General features: G+C 43.6%; 2 protein-coding genes across 3 annotated transcripts in view; one reads left to right on the forward strand and one right to left on the reverse strand.

Annotated features, from left to right (window-relative positions):
* The window catches only part of PEX12 (peroxisomal biogenesis factor 12), a 66110-nt gene extending 44440 nt beyond the window's left edge, over positions 1-21670 (reverse strand). Inside the window, exons 1-3 of one of the 2 annotated variants that reach the window (XM_086951570.1) lie at positions 21516-21670; positions 15081-15345; positions 9810-10354 (exon numbers count right to left, since the gene is read on the reverse strand). In XM_086951570.1, the coding sequence (XP_086807696.1) occupies positions 9810-10354; positions 15081-15206 (671 nt within the window). In that variant the 5' untranslated portion in view covers positions 15207-15345; positions 21516-21670. Of the gene's footprint in view, positions 1-9809; positions 10355-15080; positions 15346-21471 lie in introns of both variants that reach the window. The other variant, XM_086951571.1, reaches the window with a different exon arrangement.
* A 427-nt stretch (positions 21671-22097) lies between these two features.
* Positions 22098-27441, forward strand: part of AP2B1 (adaptor related protein complex 2 subunit beta 1) — a gene marked incomplete at its 3' end in the record, with an annotated part of 476528 nt that continues 471184 nt past the window's right edge. Inside the window, exon 1 of the mRNA XM_086951572.1 lies at positions 22098-22191. The remainder of the gene's footprint in view (positions 22192-27441) is intronic.

Genomic DNA, 27441 nt, shown 5'->3' on the forward strand with positions numbered 1-27441 from the left:
CGGTCCTCCCCGACACAGGTCCTGGTTCTTCGGTCATCTACGGGCGCCTTGTGCTCCTCCCCGGAGGCAGTGGTGCAGGTCTTTCCCGATTTCTATGCCGCATTGTACAGCACCAGGGAGGAACTCGCCGATCCGCTCATGGACGCCTTCCTAGTGGATATTCCTCTGAAGCGTCTATCGGATGAGCAACGGGATGCCCTCGACAAGCCCATCTCTCTGGACGAATTGCAGGCCGCTATCACTAATATTCATCCGGCCCGCGCACCCGGCCCCAACGGGTTCCCTGCTGACTTCCTGCGTCCCCATATGGGGACCGCTGGGCCCCACCTTCTCGGCGCTCTACATCAGGCGCTCTAGCAGAGGATCTTGCTCCCGGACTGGCGTCATGCCGAAATAGTGGTTTTCCTCAAACCGGGTCGCCCACCGGAAGACCTGAACTTGTATCGCCCTATATCTTTACTGAACTTTGAGCCGAAGTTGCTGGGACAGGTGTTGGCGGAACATCTCCGCACCTGTATTCTGGACCGTGTCCATCCGGACCAGTCCGGCTTCATGCCGCAATGCTCTACCAGACATAACATAAGACGGGCACATAACGCGGTTGCCGAAGTCCAACGGTTCGGACGCCCCGTGGCGGTCTTCCTAGCCGATATTGATAAGGCTTTTGATTCTCTGGGCTGGACAAATCTCTTTAAACTATTAGAGGCCCTAAATTTGGGACCCCGTTTTAGAGCTCATGTTAAACTACTTTACACAGACCTGACAGCCTCTGTGCGAGTGGCCGGGAACCGTTCAGATCCCTTCCATATTCGGAGGGGAACACGGCAGAGATGCCCTCTCTCCCCACTTCTTTTCGCTCTGGCGATCGAGTCGCTAACAGCGTGGGTGCGCCTAGACGCGACTTATAGGGGTCTGGTTTGGTCCCCAGAATATTCAGATAAAATTGCACTATATGCAGACGACGTGCTCTTCTTTTTCTCTCACCCGTGGCTCACCGGACCAAGGGTGTTACAAATTCTGCGGGTGTTTGGCTAAACGACAGGGCTACATGCCAACCCATCCAAGTCAACAATCTTTCCTATCTGAAGGGGATCAGGGTAGCCAGGACTGGGCCTTGCAGCTGGTCATAGCAAATGAAGGGTTTAAATATCTCGGGGTTCATATTACCAGAAACCCTACTGTGGCGTGGTCGCTTAACATTGCACCTCTGCTTCCGGTGGTCCGGGATGAGACGACGATAGGGTTCCATCTTCCCCTATCCTTATACGGTAGGTCCGCGATTTTTAAAATTGTGTCCCTGCCATGTTTGCTGTACCGACTGCAAAACTACCCATATCTAATACAGCCGTCGTGGTTCTGTCAGATGAATGCACTCTTGAATAGCTTCCTCTGGGGCGGGGGGCGGTTCTGGTGACCTGTATCCAATCTACTTACTGTGGGGGCATCGCAGCGGCAGACGTGCAGTCCTACTACTGGGTATCCCAGCTGTTCATCATTAATGACTGGTGGTATAACTCACACAATGACCCGGCTTACGCGGTGGAGAGACTCTTTTTGGAGGTGCATCCCTTGCTAGATCACCTGTATAGCAACTCTACCCTAGGGGCCCTACCCCCGGCCTGTCGCACAGTGATACAGGTAGGGAGGAGCGTCTCTAGGACTCTGGGTTGGTGGGGCATGCTGACGTGCGAGACCCCTCTCTGGCGGGGCAAGTGCCTCCGGTCGGTCGCGACCCTGCCCGGGTTCCGTAGATGGGATGATATAGGGATCTCAACGTTAGGTGATGTAATGCGTGGGCCCACACTTAAATCCTTCCAACGGATGCAGGAGTTTGATCTTCACAAGTCCCAATTCCATAAATACCTTCAGCTTCGCCACGCCCTGTCTCCCCTGATTAAAAGCCTTACGACTGCCAGAATATCACCCATTGGAGGGTAGACTGTTGATGGGGGACCTCAGAGAACATAATATTTGCCAACTCTACCAGACACTGACCACACATTCTAAGAAAAACCTACACCGGACGAGAGCAGCGTGGGAGGCGGATATACCGACCTTCTCAGATGATGACTGGACTGAGGCTCTTGCCAGTCCCAGAGGTTCTGCGGTGTCCTCCAGATACCGTTTAATCCAGTTTAAATACTTACACCGTGTGTACTACACCCGTCTCCGGCTCTGGAAGATGGGAGCTATCCCGTCCCCCACATGCCTTAGATGCCAATCTGACAACGGCTCCTTTCTGCACACGGTCTGGGGCTGCACGGCTTTGCAACATTTCTGGTCGCATGTGTTGTCCTGCCTGGGGCGGGTGCTAGGAGGGGACCTCCCTGCAGATCCTCGACTAACTCTTCTCCATAGTACGGACGACATTGGGGGGGGGGAACATATACAAACGGCATTTGTTATTTCTGGGACTTACTTTAATTCTCGCTCCGGTGCCTTCTCGACTCACGGGTTCACACTCGCGGTGGGATGCCTGGCTTTCACCTTGTGGATACCCTGCCAGGGTTATCTCACAGGGGAATACCAGGACGGGTTCCCTAAGCAAGCGCGGAGATGCCCCAGGGTAAGTCATGCGCTATATAAGCTTCATACATTTACATACTTTGGCCAAGCGGGACATAGCGCAACAGTGGAAGTCTTCTTTCCCCTGGGGGTGGCGGCCTGGAAATCCGCTTTAGACAAATGTATCAGAAAAGGGGGTGGTGATGAACAGAGTGTCTGAATTAAGCAGACCACTCTTACCCAGTCCAAAGATCAGGGCTTGATCCATCACCGTTATTTATCTCACTGCACCATCCCAGCTCAGAACCTGGCTATATGCAAATCAGTCTGTCCCTGGCCCAGTGCATCATGGGAACAGGGCAGACTAAACTACCAAGCCAATTCTTCACCAGAAAGGAGACAAGCTACCGGGGACCGGTTTCTGGCATTTCAGCCGTCTTCGGCCCGGCTTGCTTGAATCCGGATGGTGCAGTGAGAAAGGGACTCATGTCTGAGTATACCCTGCCACACCTATAGTGGCCAAAAACGATTCAGAAAAGGGGGTGGTGATGAACAGAGTGTCTGAATTAAGCAGACCGCTCTTACCCAGTCCAAAGATCAGGGCTTGATCCATCACCGTTATTTATCTCACTGCACCATCCCAGCTCAGAACCAGGCTATATGCAAATCAGTCTGTCCCTGGCCCAGTGCATCATGGGAACAGGGCAGACTAAACTACCAAGCCAATTCTTCACCAGAAAGGAGACAAGCTACCGGGGACCGGTTTCTGGCATTTCAGCCGTCTTCGGCCCGGCTTGCTTGAATCCTGATGGTGCAGTGAGACAAATGTATGTCAGCCAAAGTGGCGGTGTTTCAAGCCAGAGGATGCCCGCAGAAGCATGGGAAGATCTGGAAAGCATGGGCTACTTTATCGGGCATAGACCTCTCCCTCTTGTTACCATCAGCAGATTCAGACCCTATAGACAGACTTACTATTTAGTGGATCCTCACTTCCAGACCAACGTGGAGATATGTTTATATGTTTTTATGCCTGTACAATGTTTTTAGTGGGAAACGCGGTGCATGGGAGGGGAGTGGCGGGTGGTGGGGGTTGTTGGTTTAACTGCGACATTGCTCCTCAAACTACCCACATCAGCAGTGTCTCTTTCTGTAATTCGTGACTTGCATGACCGTTATTTTCTGGGGGAACTCCTCTTTGGTTGTAAAATTTAAATAAAATGTATGTTTATGTTTATGTTTGGGTGATTTGTATTGCGCACAAATACCCTAGGTGAAAGGAGGATGATACCACATTGTTTACATGATGATGAAATAGCAGTTTATCATCAAACATTACTCTGAGGTTTCTGACCTTGGCCACCGGTTGAGGGGGGGGCCTCATTTTGTAAGGCCACCAGGTGGCAGACCAAGCAGGGGATAAGGTGCCTAAGGTCATGACCTCTGTTTTCTGAGAGTTTAATTTCAGGCAATTCAATGACATCCAGGTGCTTATAGCTAGCATGCCCTCCTGAAATATGGAGGTCTAGCAGCGTTGTGGTGAGGAAAGGAGGTGAAAGCTGAGTATATCTTCGTGACCTTGGTTGCAAATTAAATTAAGTATTGTAAAAAAGCTTTGGAATTAACAGGAAGAGAATTGTCACCCAGAAATCTTTTCTTTCATATTACCAGACGAGCTAAGACAGATTTAAAACGCTTTTCCTATCTCAGTTTCCTAATAATCCTACGTTGTGTGTAGTTTATTACCTTAAATTGAATGGAGACTATACCAGAAATATTAGATTGGATGGAAAGAGTCAGTTGATCCCTGCAATCCACAAACCACATTGATCAGGGACAGTGGCTATGTTTTCCAGGTGGATACGATGGCTTATGGCAGAAGCTGGAATTGATGCAACTTCTTTTGGAACACATTCTAAGGGGAGAGCCCTGGCTTTCAAATTATATTGTTTTTAGTTCTAGGTTGGAGGATATCAGAAGGCTGCAGATTGGTTTTAGGATTTTACTTTCAAATTGTTTCACTTCAAACCCCATTGTAGATGTAGCTTCTGTAGTGGGACACAGCTTTGAATAAGCATCATTAGGAGCCGCAGGCCCCGATACAAAAAATATTTTTACAGGCATGGATTATTCCACCTTCAATCAGAGATAATTTATAGGCATTATCTTTCTGTGAAGTTCAACTGAAATAGTGATTTAATTTGTTTTATTGTGATATTCTGTTTCCATGTCCTGCTCAATGGTTTGTTTTATGATGATTACGTATTAGGTCTTGATTTTACCTCACTGCATTTTATTTCAGGGAATGAACAAAAACAAGATTGAAATTCGGGAAAGTTGGTAACTGTGGATGTTTTGGTCGATTTACTGGACAAGTTGAAGATGTTGTGAGTTCTAACGGACATGGAAATTCAAGAGACACTCACAACTGTGCGGATCCGATTTGTAAATGTGGAGGACAGTTTGATGGATTATTTGTAGTTGTTTTGCCTGGTCCAATGGGATCTGTATTTTTTGTAATTACTGACTGCTTATTAGCAGCTGTGAAATTAACAGTAAAGAAAGAGAAGCATAATCCTTGCACCCGCATCCTTAACAGAATTGAAAACTTGTGATGTGTAGGCTCGAAATTCTTTTATTTAGCATTCTCTTCTTTTCAGCAAGGGGTGTGTTCAATAAGTAGGAATTGGCACTTCTTAGTGCTTAAATTTGACAATGTAAAGGTTGCCAAAATATGGTGCCCTTGGCATATTCTTTGCGGTCAAGGTCAAGTATTTATATGTATTTCGTCAACTGAACAGGTATGCACAACCTCCGACAGTACACACCCTTTATCTTCCACTTTAGAATAAGGAACTGTGAAAGAGGATTGTCTGCAAGTAAGGTAAGATTTGGATCCATATTTATAAGCTTTTCAAACTTGCACATATAGGGCACCAATGCAATGCTTTTACCAGTAGGATGAGTGTTCTAAAGAAATGCTGTGAGCGTATATTTGAGGCTACTTATAATGCTCCCAGAATGCTGTATGATTTTATACAAATAGAAGCAGAAGTCTGAAAGCAAGACTCGTAGCTTTTTGCTTAAGAAATAGAATGCACGCAAACATTGTAACTCAAAAAAGGTTTTTGCTAAGCTATTGTGGGACCTTAGATACCATATTGCTGAGTCACCATTTAGCAAAGTATGGTAGACCCATGTCAATATGTGTATTACATTTTTTTTAAGAGCAATTTTGTAGAATTAGTGTAAAACTACAATGGGCAACATGAGAATATATTAGTCATGAAAGTGCACCCGCAGTTGTGTATCCTTACATTGGTGCAGAGTTATCACTTTCATGAATTCCAAAGAGTTTCACCGAAGTAGATCTGAAAATTGTACTTCTAGCATACCTTTGGGAATTCCCTTTTCGCTTGAGCAAATATACATGCATGGATTTGCTAAGGTTTCATCAGACTGATGAAACACCACTGCAAACAACTGGAGCATAAATGGAGACTGAGCCAGTACAATGCAGACAGGAGCACATTCTAATCTGCCTTGAGACGCTTCTACCAATTGATCCGGACCACCAAACGCCTGTCGGACTGCATCAATGCCTGCACCAGTGAAAGCAATGAAATCTTCACCATTGTTTAGAGTTTCACCCCGATCAACCCCTCGCAGAACATCTGTAACAACCTCTCAAACTTTAAGCAACAAAATTCACCACTATTTAGAGCAATTTCTACCCCACAACAGGACCCAAAATACCTCAAACACTTCCCTATCTTATCCATAGAACTAGCAACTCTTTTGAAGTCCTCTTTTTTATGCATGTATGCTTTGATTCCAGTCAGCAGTTTTAGATGGAAATGGGCGGTTTTTGGCAATACATTGATTGGACTTGTACGTTTAGATATTTGTTGAGTGTGAGGCACAGAGATATAGCGCTGTCAATTAAGAGTGGGTTGCAGTCCATACCTTTTAGTGAATTTAGCAAGGTTTAGATAGGAATATTGATGCTGGGTGGCGAGTTAAAATGAACAAACAATATCCCACGAGGTATTAATGAACAGACAGTTAAGTATGTATGCCAAAAGCATTACTAGCAATGAAAAAGGAGACTCAATTTAGTTTTTAGAAAGTGCATATAGCATCATATATTTAAATTATAAACAATATATACAGTTATGGCAGCACTGTATAGACGTGAATCAAGGAGCAACCCAAATTGCACTTGGTGCTCAGTGTGTATTGGTGACACTAGGTGGCGACGCAAGTGACAATGATGCACAGCAAAAAAGGCGCAGGTGAAGTGAGTGGAATAATATATACAGTGTAATGAAAAGCAATGGCTAAACTGTGTAATTTAGTCAGATAACGTATGATTTACAATTGACAATTCAAGTTAGCCTTTGCAGGAAGTTGCGCCAATCATTGCGCTGTGTGTTGTCGATGAACGTTTCGATCCACTTTAGTTGGGATCGCTTCAGGACGGGGTTGCGGTGAATGAACGGTGCTGTCAGAGAGCTTGGATGAAATCAAGAGGATGAAGCTGCTCATCTGCGGTGCCAGGGTCCGCAAGGTAGCTGTTATGGTTCCTCAGATATGGTAGTCGCGGGTACGGGCAGTAATATTCAAATTGCGGCGTGCTGTGGCTGAATGAATCAGCGGGCGCATGCTGGAAAAGATCCGGGATTTTTCATGTAGACAAGGGAACCCAATAAATACCTTTGGACCATGGGTAATCAACTTTTACAGAGAACAGGGGTCTTCAGGAGTTTCAATAGAAAAGATTAATAAAGTTATAGACCACAATCAGTACTATAATTCTGTTCCCAAACCCAGCCGGGTGAGGAAATGTTTAATTTATGATCAAATAAATGGTTGACCTAGAGAGGGTCATATAAAAACATTTAGATAGGGTACAATCCTGTACCTATCCCAAAAGTCAGAAGAAACATATAGTAGAAAGATGGGTGAGACAAGAAAAAAGTTTTTTACAGGCAGAAAGGTTTTTGGAGCCAACTGTCGCTTGCAGGTTTTTAGACAGTTGTAACAAGTTTCGACATACAGTATCTACAGGTTAATATACAATAAATTTCCTGCAACACCGGCTCAGTGAAGAGGGGACTTGGGAGGCACAAAAGAATAAGCTGGTTAGACAAACCTCAGTACTTCTGCCTGCTACATTTTAAAACTGCAGGGCACAGCACTGCAAATAGATCTCCAGAGGTCACTGACGGGTTGCAGTCCAGAGAAGGCTCGACGCTGCTGTTCCAGTGTTCAGACAGGCTAATCTGCAGAAGAACACCTTGATCGTGGCATGAGCCGCCACCTGTTCTCCAGCCTACAGTCCATGGACATTATATGCCAAGCATCAAAGTAAAACAGCGAATGAGATTAAGGCACCAACAACAAAAATCGGTACAAACTGAATAACATTGAAACCGTTGGAATCCGGTAATAGCCTCGCACTACAGCCTACCTGACAAGAGAATACTGGCACACTACTTATGTTAGGCAGCAGCAGAGAAAGAGATGGGCTGGGGGCTATCTTCGGGGTTCCCAGTGACTGGACTATTGTTTTTTAATGGCCACATGATTTGTATATTTGGGCCGACAGGTTTGTGAATGTTGAGGTTTTCTATTCTACATTAATCTTGTCTGCTGAGATTGGCAATAAAATAAGTGGAAGGGTACTCCTCGCCTCACATACAGAACCAGCTATCTGAACGGTCCTACTACAAGACCATGATAGTACAATATAGTTTAGAAAAAACCCTCCATTTATCTGCGACAAGTAATTGCAACATGCATTCATGCTTCCCCTATCTTGCTCTTTCTGAATTGACTATGCACAATGCTTGACGGAGGCCACAAGTGGCTATTGGAATTTATTTTGGACTTAGCCGAAATTTCAATATTCTGTTCAGGGTAATGATACAGCAGAAAATTGCTTCGGGTGGATGTCTCTAATAACTTGGTTTGGGTGAAGTAGTTACAGTAACATGTCTTTGCAAAACGTGACGGTGATTGCCCAGATGGAGAGGCAGGGTGTCCCAGGTCTTTGCTGCAAGGTAGGAGAAGGAACTTGCAGATACGTGGGACGGTGGCAATGTCAGGGCCAGTAGGGCGGCGCAGCGGTTTCCGGTGGGTGCTTGGAATGCGAGGCAGCGGTTGAGGTACGCAGGCCCCGTTTCGTGTTGTGTAGGGCTTTGTAGGAATGTGAGAGGAGCTTAAAAGTGATTCTTTTGTTGATTGGGAGCCAATAGAGGTCTCTCAAGTGGCTGGGGATGTGGCGGTGGATATTGAAGATGAGTCTGGTGGTGGTGTTTTGAATGCTCTGTAGGTTCTTGAGGAGTTTCTTGGTGATGCTGACAGAGTGCATTGCCGTTGTCTAGCCTGCCGCTGATGAGTGCATGGATAACCGGCTTTCGGGACTTGTTGGGAATCCACTTTAAGATCTTTTGGAGCAGGCGTAGTGCGTGGAAGCAAGATGATGAGACGACGTTGATCTGGAGGTTCATGGTGAGCGAGGAGTTCAAGATGATGCTGAGGTTTTGTGTGTGGGTGTGGTTCCAAGTGCTGCTGGCCATCAAGAATCGTCCCAGGCGAAGGGGGTGGAGCCCATGATGAGGACTTTAGTCTCCTCTGAATTGAGCTTGAGGCAGCTGTGCTTTATCCAGGTGACGACCGCCTTCATCCAGTCATGGTGACTGTGGGTTGGTTGGTGAAGGAGAGGATCAGCTGGGTGTCGTCAGTGTAGGGGACGATGTTGACAGTAGTTGCTGATGATGGCTGCGAGCGGGACCATGTAGATGTTGAAGAGAGTGGGGCTTAGGAGGGGCCCAAAGGCACTCTGCAGATGATCGCTGTGGGTTCAGAGTGTAACAGTGGTAGTCTGACTCTCTGTGTTCGGCCTGTGACGAAACAGCGGATTCACTCTAGAGCTTTGACGCGTATGGTGGCGTCATGAGTCTTGTGCATAGGGTGAGGTGAGAGACGATTTTGAAGGTGGCAGAGGGGTCCAGGAAGCTCATACTCTCCGTACGGCTGTTGCAAAATTTACCAACATTCTACAGTTTTAGGTCTTGCAAACCATCACTATGTTATGTTGTTACAATAAGGAGCCTCAATATTTGAACCTGCAAGGCCGTCCAAGTTACTGCACCCTTTGCTTTATCGCACTGGCACATGTGCAAGGTTTTGTTGTATAATGTTGGACTATGATGTTACTATGTGATTAAAAGCACTGCTACTACAATTTAGCAATAAAATAAAAAAGGTATCTGAAATCCAAGAAGCACCCTGATGCTTACCTTTCAACTGGCTGGAGTGCCGCCTCCCCACCTCCTTTCTCATCCAGGGCCAAGAGATCCTCCTGGGTCAGTCGGACCAGCCTCACACCTGCCAGTTTCAGCAAGGGTGAATGGTGCTGAGCAGCCCCCAGAATGTACCTTAGCTGCTGTGACAGAATCCAGCCTTCCCAGGCCATGTTTACAAAAGGGTAGGCAGCAAGGAAGGCCTTATAAAACCTCTTCCAAGAAGATGCAGGTGGGTGGATAGCATACTCATCCTCCTCTCGCAGTCTGGTTACCAACTTCTCCAGCTTGGATTTCAGGTAGGGGAGCAAGACTAGGAAGATGAGGGATTTCCAATAGTGGGTCCTGGGTAGCGCGGCACCAGCTAGCCTCTGTATGTCCTCGCCCAGGACCACTCTTTTCAGACCATAAAAGTTCTCTGAGAAGGAGGCGCTAAGTTTGGTTAGATAATGTTGTTGAAGAAGCAGATCAAGCAAGGAATAGAACTCATCAAACCACCTCCACAGGGAGCCATATCGAGCAGGGTTGGACTCCGCAAGTACCTGACAACAAAGAACAAGAATAGATTAAGTATGAGTTTCAATACAGGGGTTACCCAACTTTTAGGGTTAAAAACCCTATTTGTCAATGCCTACTATGCAGTATTCATCTTGCACTCCTTCAGAGTTTTGCTCTTTTTGTCTGCTCCTCGGAATTCATGTTCCGTCTCCTTTTTCTTCCCCATCAACCCTCCCTGTTTTCCATGATTATTTTCGTCTTAAACATGGCCTATAAAGCAAGCCCCGAAAATGCCTTTGAATAACTCATGTGATCTCAATCTCTAGACTTGCAGGAAAATAAATGACATTCATTTTGTTTGTTTAGCACATAGTGAATAACAGCTGATTATTTTTATGAGCTCTAGAGAGCCAAAGGGTTCCATTCGCATTTGTAGGATTGTGGACCTATACAGAGCTCTCCTTTTGATGGAGAAGGCATAATGCAATGAATAACAGATCCCAAGCCTTACCTTTCACTTGGGGAGAGTACACTGGATCATGTCATTAGCATATATGCTTTCCAGGCCTTAATGTTTACTGGGCGGTACTTTAAACCATTACATAGGCAACAGTATTCAAAGAAGGTAGATTATGGCATGTCCTATGCACCTCATTCATCAAAGTCTCAAACCCACTGGCTGTGCGGCCTCACTACACATTAGAGAACTTCTTCATACATGCTCTTAATTCACTGAAGACGAAACCCAGCGTTTTTCGTGGTATCTTATTGCTCCCCCTTCCATAGTTTTCACTAATTGAATAAAGAGGGGGGGTCTATATATGTTTGGAGCCTGTAGCAAGGGATAACACCATTGAATATGTCAGCTGTTTCGTTACATTTGTAGCCATTACTTTGTTGTCGATTTTATTGCTACTCTTCTCATGGCTCACAATAAGGCTACTGCAGCACATCTATGGACTCCGGCTGGTAAATCATTAACACAACTTATCAGGGCCATCAACAGGAAGGGAACCAATGAATAATCAACTATATCCGACACCAAACAAAAGACCTGACATTAGATCTGCTTCTGGGGGATGACAGCTCGCACTGCTTTTGGTGTGTGTGTGTATGTATATATATATATATATATATATATATATATGTCCAAACAAAGCTGCTTCTGCTGCAACGCTGCGACCCGTTGAAAAGTGGCGTACGCTCCGGCGAAGCAACCGGAAAATTAGTATTCCACACAAAGTTCCAATAAAGTACGCTCTCAGGAACTTTGTGTGGAATATATATCTATCGAAGAAGACCGCCTGGTCGAAACGCGTCGCCAATAAACGCTTTGTGAACACGGACCCTGGAGTGCGAGTCTTTTGTGTGTTTCCTGGGACTTTACTTTGTGTAGGGAACCCCTTCGAACATGTGTATATATTTCTTTTTTTTTATTGCCATTTGTAGTAAATAAACAATACAACGATTTGTTTTGATACGCTATTCACTTTTGCAAAAAACCCACCCTCTCCCGCTTTGCTCTACCTTATACTTCGCAGTGGACAGGGTGCAGAAGATTTACAGATTCTATCCCGGGGGTGCATGAAAGGTGCAGACCCAAAGCACGTGTCTCATAGCAGGGACGTCCCATACTATCACCGCCCATTCCACTCCTACCCAATACTTTTCCCAAAGGATTGACGACTCGCACTAACACGTAACCAAAAGGACTATAGTTTGTCTGCATGTAATAAACTCTATGCAGATATTTATAATGAAGCGCCCCATGTCTACTGTTACATGATACGCCTTTGGACTGTGTGCAGCAGAAGAACCACTGCTCATCAGTTACTGGGGTCTTGAGGTCAAAAACCCAACAGGCCTACCAGGTAGAACACTCACGGCTTCACGTTCACGATTCCTTCATAGATATGCGACATTCATTAATGGGTAGTGCTTGCTACCTTTATTATCTGTGTTGAGATTATGGAGTCAGCCAGATGAATTGGAAGGCAAGCCTTTTGTGTTTTAACAAAAATATTCAGATGTGTGACATCATCAAGTGTTTTAAAATCAAGGAGCTGTATCAAAGTGCCTCTTGAATGTATAGCTTTCATCCAAGCAAGCCTTGCTATAGCAACTTCATGCTATGTCTTTTGTTCCAAAGTTAGCAGAATATGGAGACTGACCACCAAAAGGAGTTATGATGAATACACCCTACACATCCCTGTGGTCGCTGCTAGATGATGCCAGGCCTCTTTCCTGCATGTTACTGCTTCCATACAGGATGTGGGTCTTGCCAAAGGACAGGATAAAGCATTCATGAACCTGCACGGAGCCATTGTCTCTCTCCCATGTGGTACTAGAGGTTTGGGACTGCTTCGAGGTTATTGAAATGATCAGCTCGGTCAAATGCAGATGAGGGATTGAGGAGGATCAATACTGTGAGTGAGTTAGGGTCAGCAGCCACTAACCGGTCATTCCAGATGTCGGCCTGTGCGGTTACTATGCCATGCTCAGTACAAGACACTGTATTCTTCTAAAGTAGAATGTCAGTAGGGTAGTGATCACTTTCTCCAGATTCAGAAGATCAATGTGAGGCCTTCTATGGAGTCACAGTTGTGTGGGTCGGTTGGATCAGGGCAGGTGCTTGCGTATAAGGTTGATAGAGAATGTCCAGGGCAGTGAGATCTGCACTCCCTTATTTATATACTGAACCGCAGGAGTATTTCGACAAGAAATGCTGTACATATATGAAGATAATGGCAAACAGGGGGAAACAGAAATGTTGATAGGTTTGACAAATGGTGAGTGACAATACCAAAATAGATACTTTTACCCGGACCATTAGGTAACTGCTTAAGTAACAATAAACATTTACATTATCAACAGAAAATGATGACGCACAACAGAGAGATTCAAGTAAGATCAGCAAACAGGGTGACGTTAACCATTAATGCCTTCTTGAAGAGAGTGTAATGTGGAAAGACGATGTGTGCGAGGACCCTTGAGGTTCTGGGCGGACTCAACAGAGGAAGTGCGTGACTGGCAGGGAGGTGTTAGGGTGTGGTTATTAATGGTTATGACATAAATCAGCGAACAGTGTGTGATTGTATACAGAGGAAGAAATATGTACAATCCGGAGTTCTGTGTGTGGCATATTCATTTGCATGCTCCCAGGCTGTGGAGGACGCCACAGGGAGTGAATGAATAAAGTTGTTGACAAGGAAGGTAGGGTTTCAACATCCAGTGTGACGACATTAACACAATTATTGAATCTATTTTGGGATGGTTCAATGTACTGGCCTGATATTCTGCACTAGTTCTATGAAAATTTTATTTAGGGTTCACAGAGTTATTAGAGGAATTTGTGAACTGCCCTGTAACCAGAGGTAGAAATCATCTCTCGCTCTGAGGTGGGTGGGAATCTTGAAAAGTCCAAAAAGCACAGAGGAAAAGTGTTCCAAAAAGGCTTTGGTTAAATGGAGTGAGCAATACCAGGACAGAACTTTAAAGATAACACTGGAGGGGTGTGATTTGTAGTAGGAAGAACTCTACGGCCTTGCAGGTGTTTCCAGAGGGGGCGGGGTGCCGGGGGTTTCACAGGTTGGGAGTTGGAGTTAAATGCATGTTCAGAAGGGATGTTCATGTATACCACATGTTCGCTGGATCTGAAAGAGCATAGAGGTCTTATGTGTAAAACTTTGGAACGCACTCAGTTGGCGGACACCGCTAGAACGATTTAAGAGGACTGTGGGCCACCGTGTTAGGGACCAGCAGCGGGTGTTTACTAAGGAATGTCTCTGTTTTACCAGGAGGTTATCTAGTCCCCATGATGTTATCTGGAGACCACGCTTCAGTTGGCAGAGTAGTTCTCTAATCACCCTAGTCCTGAGGAGGCCAAGATTCCTGGAGGCCGAAACGCATCCGCGTCGACACGCCATTTTCCGACAAGAGGAGTCTGTTGATATATTGTACTAGAGTGAACTTTTTTGTTGAACACAATCTGAAATTTTGAATCAAGAATTTGTAGAATCGATTGTGATGGTACACAACTTTCTCTTAGTGGACCCCCTGAGTGAATAGGGGGGCACTCTCTTTAATTTAATAGTTCTTCGTCGGGGGAAAAAAAGAATTGCTTTCGTGTAATAGAGTTCTTTTGTATTTAAGAATGTGTATATAGATATTCCTTTGAAACTGAGATGTATGTATGTATATATGTGCATTTGATATGATAAAATGTAAAAAATATAAAAAGACCGATTACTTTTAAGTACGGATTACTACAAATAAAATTAGTAATCCCTACGATGACGAGGCATGTGATCTTTTGTATATAAAATAATCCGAAAATAATATTGAGAATTGTGTTTCCCCCAATCAGGGAGTCTATAACCCTTGATTTGTACAGGATTTCGGTATTGATCCCTACCGACCAGTTTTTCTCTTTGAAGCTATATTCATGTATACCACAGCCACCTCTCCGCCTCGTTCCGAGGGCAAGATTTAAACTTGAAATAACATCCTCTTGTACATGACATCACCAAATCTGTCAATGAATTTCTAAGCAAACGTAGTGCTTTTCACCATTTTTGCGACCAGCTACCGATCTGCACTATGCCTGTCGATTGTACTGTACTGTTTCTAACGCAGGCTGGTCTGGATTAGATAAGGATAAAACATGCTCATTGCAAGTTATAAAAATCTATAGATCTCGCCATCCTCAGGCTCTTCCTAGAGTTCAACATGAGACGTCACCTGGTCTGGAGAAGGGATTTGTGAAAATACCTTGGCCACATGTTGCAGTGCTGGTCTGACCGCCGACATCAAGCTATCCTGGGCAACCACCTCAAAGATGGAGGGCCTGTCATCGATGGCCGAGACAGATGTAAGGTGAGCACCATGCTCAGCCATGTTCTTTTCTTAGCGATGGAAACACATTCACAGGTGCTGACCGGTGAAGAAACTGTGCATCAGACGTCTACAGCAGAATTTGTACGAGCTGGATTAAAAAATGGCACTTCTGTTGTGTGAAATGCGGGGAAACTAATGTCTGGAATGACAAAAAGAAATTCACATTTTATCACACACACAAAAAATATAAATAAAAAACAGAGAGTAAACTGTTCTTAATATTTATAAATTCTTATAAATATCTACAAATACTAGCAGTTTGTACACAGTTAAGAAGAGGCATGGCTAACGTGGTCCATTCATTAGGAATGACTCAATTCATCTTGCGTTGTTTTAAGAAGTTGTCCCAAGTGGTATGGGTATGCCCAGAAGCAAACCATGTCACTTTCTGTGTCACCAAAAACTCAAGAAATAAGTAAAACGTGATGGCTGGAATGAGGGCATGTCAGTCACTGGCAAGAACTTTGCATCACAGTCCATCATTGTACGCCCACTATGTCACTCTAAACGAAGACTAATTATATGCAAATTCTACTTGGCCTTGCTCCAATAACAGTCCAGACTAAACTACCAGACCAGGCCCCTTCCAGAAGGGAACACAAGCAATCCCAGACTGTGTTTGGCCATTTAGCCTTTATAAGTAAGATATAGTTTGAGCCAATTGGCACACTGAGCATAGTTTGTTTGTTGATTTCAACCTCATAACAATACACAAATGAGGAAAATGTTATTTACTATATATATATATATATATATATATATCTCACAATTTTAATGGGACGGGAGGAGCTTTTCTAAATGTAATTAAGGCCACCCATTACCATACTATATTCAGTTTGATGCACTTGCGCTGTTCCACTAATCAATCTAAGGATATTAGCTACATTTTTAACCTTCAATATCAAATTCCTTCACATTAACAGAACATTTAAAGGCAATTTTCCGTTTTGATTCTTTATTTACATAAACTTTATTAATCTGTTATATTTTAAGCAGTTGCGGACCCTGAATGAATGAAGTATTATTTTATGCGTATAATTAATAAAATACTTGCATATCAAAATTATTGTATAAATACGTATCTCACACCATTATAATACATATATCAAATTGTATATCAAAATAAAAAAAATATCATTTGAACACCGGTCTCAGACCATTTGTAAAATGTGGGTTTTACCCTAAAATACATTTGTTTACAATTACATTTAGAAAAGTCCCAGTCCCTTATATGTTGACAAAAAAAAGTGACTTCATGCGTTATGGGTCTTGTGGGGACCATGCGCTCCTTTTCTGGAGGGGGATCCTCACAGCTCGTTTCCTTCTGTTACTACAGAAGTCTCAACAATTGCAACCACACAATTTTTCATCTGTGCTGTTTTTAATTAGGACCCTTCATGTCATATTCATGAATTTGCCAAATTTGACCAGAGACGTGAGGGATCTGTGCAGGACTGGAGCAGGGCCACGGCGTCAACGCATTTTCTGAGCCCATGCAGTCGCGGGCCCCCGGAGAAGCTTTGTGGACACCCCAGACCACAGGATAAGAACCGCTGATGTATGGCATTCTTGATCTAATCTCAGCCACTGGCAATCGCTTGCGCCGCATCTCGTTCTTTCTATTTTGTCCATCATGAGACTCTAGAAACTCAAAGTGGACCTCACAGCTGAGGGACAATTCCTAGTGGTTAATATCACTTTGTTTTTCACACCTGCTCAATGAATATGTTTTCCTAGTGCATGTATTGCTACCCTCCCAGCAATGCTACATGCATCTTTAATTACTTGAGCATATAATCACTCATTGGAACCCCCATCGTGTTTGGTAGGCCCACACAACTTGATGAGGAAGGGTCAGTTGCAGAGATAACACCATCAGCAAAGAACATAAATTTTACAATGCAGTAACTACCGCTTAGCTGATGTGTAATAGAGGCGCCCTACGTGTTACATTTTATTAATGACACGCATCTGCCATGGCTGCTACGACTACCTCCGCACGTGGACAGGAGGTTCACTATCAACGGAGTTTTGAGTCAAAAAGTAGTCTTTTGCCACCACTTATGCAAGAGCCTGTTAAATTTCCCACAGGCACTGAAGGTGAACAAGGATCCGGGCATGCTCAGCATAGCAAGCTCTCTGCTCCTGTGCAGTGAAAGAACAGCGATCACCTGATTGTGGGTAGGAGGAATTTTGTCACCTTACCATAGGGACATTTAAACAAGTTTGTACAGAAAAGTGGATCATATAACAGAGTTTTCCTGCATTCCTCTAGTCTGGCTGCCCTTCAAGAGCGTCTGAGTAGCATCGCCCCAAGAACTGGTCCCAATACTAAGAACTGCACATTGATATCTTAAACTTGCAAAGCTTTAAGAGGCTAGGGGGGCGGGGGGTGTCACTACTGGGGCGGAATGTACACATGGAACCAAAACAAGTGCTGCACTGAAACTCTCACTAACGTAAATCAGCAGCACTGACTAAAGAGTATCACCTTTACCACTCACGAGTGCCCTTTTTAACATACATCAGCGCCCAACAGCACCAAATATTGATTAAAAAAGATGCACCCAGAGCAAAGCAAACAGCAAGCCATACACAATTCTTTGTAACACTAACTCATCAACAATTTGTTAAATCAAACCCCTAAAAAACATCTTGCATTTCAAATAATACAACACCCAAAGTTATTTTTAACGTTTAAATATCCACCCAAAGCAAATAAAATGCCCACTGATATGTTACAGACTTAAATCAATGATTAAGCCCTGCACGTTTTAACAGAGGTCAGGGTGTCATTAGATGAATACTGTTTAGGTTTTGACTAGCGTATAAGCGTAGTGTTAACAATGATATGCCCATTCCAGCCCTCTAGAAGTTGATGACACGTCAACATGCAAGCTACCTTCTTCAGAACAAAAGCAAATATCAGTTTGTTAAATGTTATGGAACTACAGATGCGGATAATCAACAATACAATTATTCTTTAACTACTCCAGGTGCAAAATATAATGTGCTTAATCAGGTACTTCTTAGCCAATATGCGAGTTTGTGAGACCATTTGAGAAGACACCTGTTTTACTTCTATTTGTACCTGCCTATCTGATAAATGACACGGTCCTAATTGAGAATTATATGAACTTCAGTTTACTCCTTCTCAGGTAGAGTGCATGGTTTACTGTGGATTATATTACTTACGACATGAAGGCATAAACCAGTATGACTGAGCAGGACTGCATGATCCCACTCCTTTACTGCAGTTCAAATTTTCCCTGTTTATCGAACAAATAATTCATCTATTTTTCTATTAATCATTTTATCTGTATTTATACAGCTCTCATTCCATCACAGATCTCTAGTATGTTTAATAATGTCCTGAAACTGTCTTTGCTTTAACAAACTAAGCCCCCACATACTACAGTATGCGATTTAATGCACCAAGAGCTCTGAAACATGTTCTGTGCAATATAGAACAATACAAGTAAAACTAAACCGGTGTTAAATCCTAAAATATGGACAGGCAGAATTTCATCTACATGGAAACCTAAAACTTGGTTAATAAAGCCTCATTGTTAAACTAACTTGTGAAATGAACATCAGTTGTGGGATATGTCTTTGAAGTGCCAGTACTACCCGAACGGGGTGTGGCTCAGGGTGCAGATATGTCTGCAGATCAAATTGCATTAGACCAAGTCACCATTGTGGTGGATAACTAACCAATCAATACTTTTAAATTACCAATTTAAGCTGAAGCACTTGCACTTTACGCAGCAATGTTGTCTGGGCGGAAGGGAATGGTACGGAACCCTAGTTGTATTCCTGTATCCAAACCATCTTGTTTTACACCATGGATAAATCTCGATACCCTGTGTGTTAAATGTAGTGCGCACACCCCAAGCAATTTGTTTTTATCGGGGTACCAACTTTTTAAAGTAAATAAAGATTTATGAACCGAACAGTGCGTGGATTACAAGCTCTGAATCTGGCTTACTGCAGCTTCTACACTGGAAAGACAAAAATGTGGAAGCCACATTAGCTTTCAGACTATTTCTTGCTTCACAAGTGAGATCTGTGTGCAAAATCAATTTTGTTTTACTGTCGCCAATTAATAAAACTAAATTCCATTCAAAGCAAAGCGAGGAAGGTCAAACATTATAGGCTCAGCAATCATTGATGGTGTTGCTATACTAGAGCTTGGTCAAACAGATTATCTGATTATCCTGCTTCCATTAATTCGGAACATGGCTTTCTGCCTAAAATGTATTCCAAGGGAGATTTGATTTCACACCAACATTGATGACATGTTTGCTGCTCCTTGATCCCGTTTCTATCAAGATGTTATTCTGGAAATTCTGAGACTTAAAGACTGTCTCTCTTTGCCAGTTTTTCTTTCACCAACCAAAAAGTCGACTTACTTTGTCAAATTTCTTGTTGTTAAATTTCCTACGTTTTAGATGATACTGCTGGACTGACACACGTCCTTGTGGGTTCAGAGAAATACAGCACTCTCCCACCCAGTGTTGATGTGCACAATTTCACAAATTTCATTAATGCTAGAAAGTTTGTTTTAACATATATGCACACCTGGACGCCAATAAGCGGGCGTACACGTCGAAGACCATTATATATCACTTGAAGCGCAGATATTCTCCCTTTTTATACATCTGTCCCTACTACTATACACCAACTGCAACCAATCCATCTCTTCTTGAGGCTGATTTCCCAGGCATGTATGTGTCTGTCATCTACTGCCCACCCATCCGCTTAGCTGTTGCCAATCTGCTTTTTCATAATGCCCATCTGTAACCCATGCTGCCATCTTTTCTACCACAGCACTGGTGTTTCACATAGTGTGAAGGTCTACAACCGACCGAGTGAAAAGGGCACCCATGAGATATGCGGTTTTACATGCTAAACATATAGTCGTAAGATCTAGAAGCTGTTAAATGAAGAGAACACCCATCAGATATGCTGCCTTAAATGTTAACCATTTGGATGAAAAAACTTAGGTAGAACAGGCTATCACATCGACCTAGCTCAGACTTTATGGCACAATCAGAACAGAAGAGAAGTATCTGCCCTTGACAACCACGCTAACAAAGCCCTGGCATTTGCTTTAGTTCTCGTACCATGCAACTGACTACCTGGAAAATTACACTAGGTAATGAAGAACCAAGTTAATGACAGGTTACATAATAGCAGCATTATGTGAAGTATCTTTTGATCTGATCAATTTCCCCTACAACATTTAGTGCCTTAGAAATATCCAGGGGATGAGAATCGTTGTCCCTAATGTTGAGCACAAATCTGTTGTATTGGAAACTGGGTAATATGGCCAATGTCTATGAAGGATCATGATCTGCAAAGATATGTAGGTATGCCCAGAATATATCTTTGTGCCAAGAAAGAGATTCCTGGCGCCCAACAGAAAGAGCACTCACACAATTCTAAACATATTATATACCTGCTACATTGACTCATCTGAAATGTAGATCTAAAGTAAAGCATGAAAAAGGGGGAATGCGGGGGTCACATTGTACAATTCAGCCCCTAGATGTATATGCTTAACTTCCCTAATCCCCCTTAAACGCCAACGCCTCCATATACCTAGCCCCACACCGCCACCCAGCTGGTATTAGTGGGCTCTCGGTCACATCACAGTCCAAACTTTTTGGCCCCTCGGAAAAGGTTAGCGAGTACCCATGCTATAGATGGTCCTTCCACGAAAACAGCCGCTCCGCTTTCGTGGATGGGTTTACCTGTATTGTTTCCTAGCTCACTCCGCACATTTTCATCGGTCATCTATTTAGAATGTAGGAGCGGTAATATCTGCGATGCAATGTACTTGTGTTATGCTATGACTTTTAAAACACTTCCTGCAACACGGGTTTTTTTTTTAAAACTCACAGCTATCCACCGAAGATCTTCTACCATTGATTCGGACTCTTGCTGCGCATATTATCATGCAACATCAACAAAAGAGTGGTCCGATTTTTTTCGATTTGCTATTACTTCAAATTCTTTCTCTTTTGCACAGATAACTTAATAGAGTATCTTCCAAAAGATTTTAGTACAGAGCACCTGTTTTATCCTGAGTCTGGGTTATGTTTGAGTGTCCCATTGGTTTTTCAAATAGCACTACGAAGAGTCGGAAGTGATAATAAATGCATTATACCCATATGATACTGCTGCTGCATATCTGCCTCCAGTTAGGAACACACATGAAGAGAACCCTTGCAAATGGGTAAACTGAGAACTATGCACCAACCTGCCCCCAATGTTACCCTCATATTCTATGCCAGCTTTGGTTACCATTCTGCGCCCGCCGATCTATGCTCTGTTAATGCCCACGAACCCCTCTGCTACACCCAGCTGTTGCCTTAGTACCGGGAACCTCCAGGCCTCCGCACGCCTGCCTGTCATCAACACGGATTCTGGCCCTTCTTCTGTCGTCACAGAAGTTTACATGCCGGAACGTCTAGCCTTCCTCCAACCATAGAGGCTGCATAAACCTGTAGGCCATTTTGGAATGGGATGGTCTCAGCAGCCAGACTAACAATACAAGTAAGAAATATTTTTCGAAACTATCAATGTAGTTGGTTAGCAACAATTTATTTTCAGATCACTCTAAATGTTCTAAAAGGAGATAAATATGATAAACGTCACAGGGTTTATCATTTGCCAAACTTTTAAGGAGCGGAAAAATAGCATTCGGTTTCAAACAGCGTGTAGGTTTCCTATGCAAGGACGGATTTCGAATGCAGACAAAAAGCCTGTTTTCTGCTTTAGTTATGTGTATTAGGCTTAACTGGCCAGGGACCTTTTAGGGAGTATGGGCGATCTATCGCCACGTCGGACTCTATGATCCAAACAAACTTCCGGTGCTGTCACTGCAGTGTTTCAATTAAGTCCCGCCCCTGGAAGAGTGTAATTCCGCCTGCTGCATCTCCCTCCTGGATCTGGGGACACACCCGAGGTTTTAAAAGCGGTGAGTGTAAAGGGTGAGGGATTGGAGCTTGTAAACTTCATTACTCTGCCACAGTGGAGTCTTAGAGGCGAAAGAACAAACCAACCCTCCCTGTCTTCACGATTGCTCGCCTCATACTGAAGTCTGTATCAGTGATGGAGGAGAAACACTAGGGAATATCCAACCCAATAACTGTCACCTTAACCTTTGTCATGCTCGTCACGCTGAACGGGGTTGACACACGTATTAGGATAAGGGTAGGGACCGTAGAGTTGTATACCAAGATTCCAGTTCTGTTCTTGCAGTTGTCAGCCTAACATGTTATATGATTTAGAAACGGTGATTGTTTTCATACAACCGTTTACACTTACGCGCGATCTAATAGTCATTTTCAGGGAAGACCAGGTCTAGAAACTCTGACCATTTTGAGATAAGGGGTGACCCGGGATCTGAGCCATCCATTTTTTTTTTTGCAATATTATTCACACGTGGGGAGGTTACATCCAACACAGCATCATATATGTCAGAAAGCCAATACATCACTCATGCCTTTATCTTTGAGATCATGCTTGGTACTGTGCGTCTTCAAAAAAAAGTTAACGTAAATACTTGAAATTATAGATAACATGGACTGTCAAAACCAACATATCTATATATAGTGGAAACAAATGTGTATGCATGCACATGATTGATTCACGCGGTTTTGGTAGGGTCGTCCTGGGGTTTCTTCATTAGCTAAAGGTTTGATTGACTTTCAGCTTTCTCCAGGATTAACGCCCTTCCATGGTTTTCATCCTAAATAATTATGACTTCTTCATATTTGCTTGGCTAACTTTGACAGGTTAAAACTACACAAATCTCCGTTGGCCCTTATTAATACACTTTCACATTATTTAGTCTCACATGCCTTTCTTTGGTCTTAGATTTTGGTCTCATAAAGATGTGCAGAAACATTAATAGTCCAGCACACCTGATGGTGGCAAATTGATTTGAAATGTTTCTAAAGCCATTCTGGTTTTCTACAGACAGTATGTTGGAGTGGGAATGTTCACTGCATGCTATATGATTGTGCTACCCTCATGCACATCCGGTATATTGAATTTTATTTTGAGTATGACCCATCTAAATGTGTGCTCAGAGGTCTAGGCCTGACCCTAACGTTGCGGGGTCTTTGATCTGTCCTGTGACCGTAGGGACACACCAGACATAGGCCTCATGGTGGGTAGAGTACTACTGTCCTTGCTATAAGGTATAGTACATAAAGTGGTTGTGGCAGCATACCGTAATCTAGTGTGACCAGGCCTTCCATCTGTATCACTGGGAGTGATGCTGACTGGCACCTCTCATGTACACTTCAGCTGTTATATGTATACCTAGAACATCGTCTTTATGTTTGCCAGGTGTGTGCAGTGCGTGTAGCACATGTTTAGTAGTGGGTTGAATGTGTGAGAATGATCCTCAGCATCAAAGCCAGTAGAATAAACTTTGGATGTCCCTAGCATGGCATTTCACAAGATGGGGAGTTAGGACTGTTCTCCCAAACAGTGAAATTGTATTGCCTGTATTTCTGTGGTTGGAGGGAGGAATTCCATGCACTGAAGCAAGGAATACGGAAACAAGGCTACTATTAGAAACTCCTTGGGGCAGGGGTGTGGATTTCCTATCGCCAAATGCCCAGGCAGGCCGTGACAAATTGTAAAAAGTTTACTAATCCTGCATGTCGAGTAACTTGAATAAAATGTTCAACCTAACTGTAATGTATTTGACCTGTAGACGGGTCTCATTGTGTGATCACTGGCAAATATTTTAATTTACTAAGTCGTGTTTTTCTTCATTCCCACATATGGGTACTCCTTCAAATATGCGAGTTAAGCATTTCTGCTGTACAAAAAAACTCTTGTTTGCTTAAATAGAACCGACCCATGTCCCCACCACATCTTCAACAAAGCAGACTCCATCATCGCACCCCATCACCGTGATATCATCAACTGCTCCTTAATCCCTGCTTCCTTCCCAGAAAGCTGGAAACATGCCAAAGTCAGCGCCCTCTTGAAGAAACCCACAGCAGACCCCTCTGAACTTAAAAACTACCGCCCCATATCCCTCCTCCCATTCCCGGCCAAAGTCATTGAGAAAGCCGTCAATAGCCAACTCGCTGCCTTCCTCGAATCCAACAACTCCCTCGATCCCTCACAGTCCGGCTTTCGAGCCAAACACAGCACCGAAACCGCCCTCATCGCAGCAACAGACGACATCCGAACACTACTGGACAATGGAGAAACGGTGGCCCTCATTCTACTCGACCTCTCCGCCGACTTCGACACTGTCTGTCACAGCACACTCATACAACGCCTCAGCAACATCGGCATAAAAGGAAAAGCCTTGGACTGGATCATCTCGTTCCTTGCTGGGAGAACTCAGAGAGTCCGACTTCCCCCATTCAAATCAGACGCCACCGAAGTAATTTGCGGTGTACCACAAGGATCATCACTCAGTCCCACCCTCTTCAACGTTTACATGAGTCCACTCGCATCCATCGCGCGGCAACACAACCTCAACATCATCTCCTACGCAGACGACACCCAGCTGATCCTCTCCCTCACCAAAGACCCTACCACCGCCAAAACCAATCTTCACGAAGGCATGAAAGAAGTAGCCGTATGGATGAAAAACAGCCGCCTTAAACTTAACTCAGACAAAACAGAAGTGCTCATCCTAGGTTCATCCCCCTCTGCCTGGGACGACTCATGGTGGCCTTCGGATCTGGGCTCAGCACCCATACCCACAGACCACGCACGTAACCTTGGCTTCTTCCTAGACTCCTCACTTCGATGACCAAACAAGTCAACGCCGTCTCTTCCTCCTGCTTCAACGTACTTCGTATGCTCAAAAAAATCTTCCATTGGATCCCCGCCGAGACAAGAAAGACTGTCACCCGCGCACTGGTTACGAGTCGACTAGACTACGGAAACACCCTCTACGCCGGAATTACGGCCAAATTACAGAAAAAACTCCAACGCATCCAAAACGCATCAGCGAGACTCATTTTGGACATCCCTCGCCAAGATCACATTACCGGCCACCTGAAAGACCTCCACTGGCTTCCCGTCAACAAGAGAATAACATTCCGTCTCCTCACCCACGCTCACAAGGCCCTCTACAAACTAGGGCCCGAATGCCTCAACACTCGACTATCCTTCTACACACCCACCCGCCAACTAAGATCCTCCAATCAAGGCCTCGCCGCAGTTCCGCGTATCCAAAGATCCACCATGGGAGGTAGATCCTTCTCCTACTTGGCGGCCAAGACCTGGAACTCACTCCCCACTCACCTCCGCCTTACACAGAACCACATCTCCTTCAGAAAAGAACTTAAAACCTGGCTATTCGAGAAATAATGAACCCCTTCCCCCAAGCGCCTTGAGACCCTCTGGGTGAGTAGTGCGCTATATAAATTCTTGAACTTGAACTTGAACTAAACGTTTGCTCCATTTGTAATATGAATCTAGCCCACATATATGGTACACATGATCCCTGACTTGCCTCTCGGTTTACTAATAGCATTGCCATCAGGGCAGGAGTGTTTCTCAGTTCATGTTTAAACACTTACTTTTAATATTAAATATATTACTAAAGCATGATGTGGTAGGACACTCATTTATAGGCAGTACATTTTCAAGAAAGGGATAAAAACCTTCCTACTACCTTACAGATTTACTGATTAGAACTATATTGTGTATTAACAACAATATATGAAAATAGGGTTTCAGAAAACATATTTATCATTTGCGCTTCTGCAAGTAAAGTGTTCTAATTTGTTTTTCATCCTCGTAAAATATTTTTTTCATCCCACAGAAATAAAAAAAAAATGGGCTCTCACAAACTACTGAAATATATTTTGAAATGTTTGTACAGTAGACTTATTAGCTATTTAAATGTATGTTAGGAAAAACCTGATACCCTACAGCCTTTCATTTCACACTTCATACAGCCTTTCAGACAGTTCACTTTACATAATCCTGGAACTCTGCAGCCAGAGAAGGAAAAGTAATTGTAAACTTACTTTTGAAGTCTGTCTTTGAACACAGAGCTAATAAAACAAGATATAAAGGCATCTTCATTGCTCCTTCACTTTATGACTCAACGGAACTCCTGTTAATTGTCAGCTCGTCAGAACGGGTGAGTAGGTCTGAAATATAGCTAGACCTGATAAATTCTGGCTCGCCAGTGAAAGTGGGCGAGTAGATTTTTCAAGGCTTGATGTACTTAAGTTGGTGCACATTTACGACTTTTACTGAATGCTCACGTTTTCAGACGTAGGCTAGGAAACCAATGTCATATCAAGCTTTGCATACGTTTTAGGGGTGGGGAATTCCTATCTCCCGAGACATGTTGATATCTTTGGGGGGGGCAGAAGATGTAATTTCTGTTTTGTCTGAAGGAAAAATAGGCACTAAATTGAAATAAATACGAACAGAGCTGTAGAGCGTTTAGTGATCCGACATGTTATCACTGTGCAGCAGTCTTTATGAAGAGCTTACATTTATTCAGAAGGTGATTGGGAGATAAGGAAAATTATGTTTAAAAGCATTTTTCTTTGTCTTGAGCTGACCCATTTTTTTTTTTACAGGGCCTAATTGTTAGGTTCAATCATTTGCAAACTTGCACTGAAACAGCACTAGACCATAAGGAAACTACTGTAAGAACAGGATACTGTCTCAAAGCTTTCAGTGTAGTTTGCCGAATTACGTACATTTAATGCACAGGCCTTTTCGGTAGTTACCAAGAACAAAGAGAGCATGTGTGAAACTTGACCCTTCTGTATCTTCCCGACTTCTTCTTTTTTTTTTTTATAGTTTCATTTTAATGAAAAATCTCATACAACTATACAGCGCTTCATACACAGGCAGCAGCTTATACTTTTAGGGTGGTTAAGTTTACTGCTGGTTGGGCCTGTGGAGGGTATGCCTTTCCAACCATAAGTTTGCTGAGTAATTTTTCTGTGGCAACAAAAAGGGGGCGAATTCATGAAAATCAGTCTGTCAGCTCTCTGTTTATTTTATTAAGAGCTCTGTCACAAAGAAAATGGCAAAAAGGAGAAACGTTTCAACAAAGAGAGGAACCGGGAGGGCTATTTTTAACTGGTCCAGTGTATAGGCCCTAGAGCTATATCAACAAAGAAGGATACATTGTTCCCCATGGGAAGAAGAATGAGTGAACCAACACAACATGAAGTGAAAGGAGGAAGGGGAATCCCCCTTAGGGAACTAA

This window comes from Lissotriton vulgaris, unplaced genomic scaffold, assembly GCF_964263255.1.
Source record: "Lissotriton vulgaris unplaced genomic scaffold, aLisVul1.2 SCAFFOLD_972, whole genome shotgun sequence".
NCBI lineage: Eukaryota > Metazoa > Chordata > Amphibia > Caudata > Salamandridae > Lissotriton > Lissotriton vulgaris.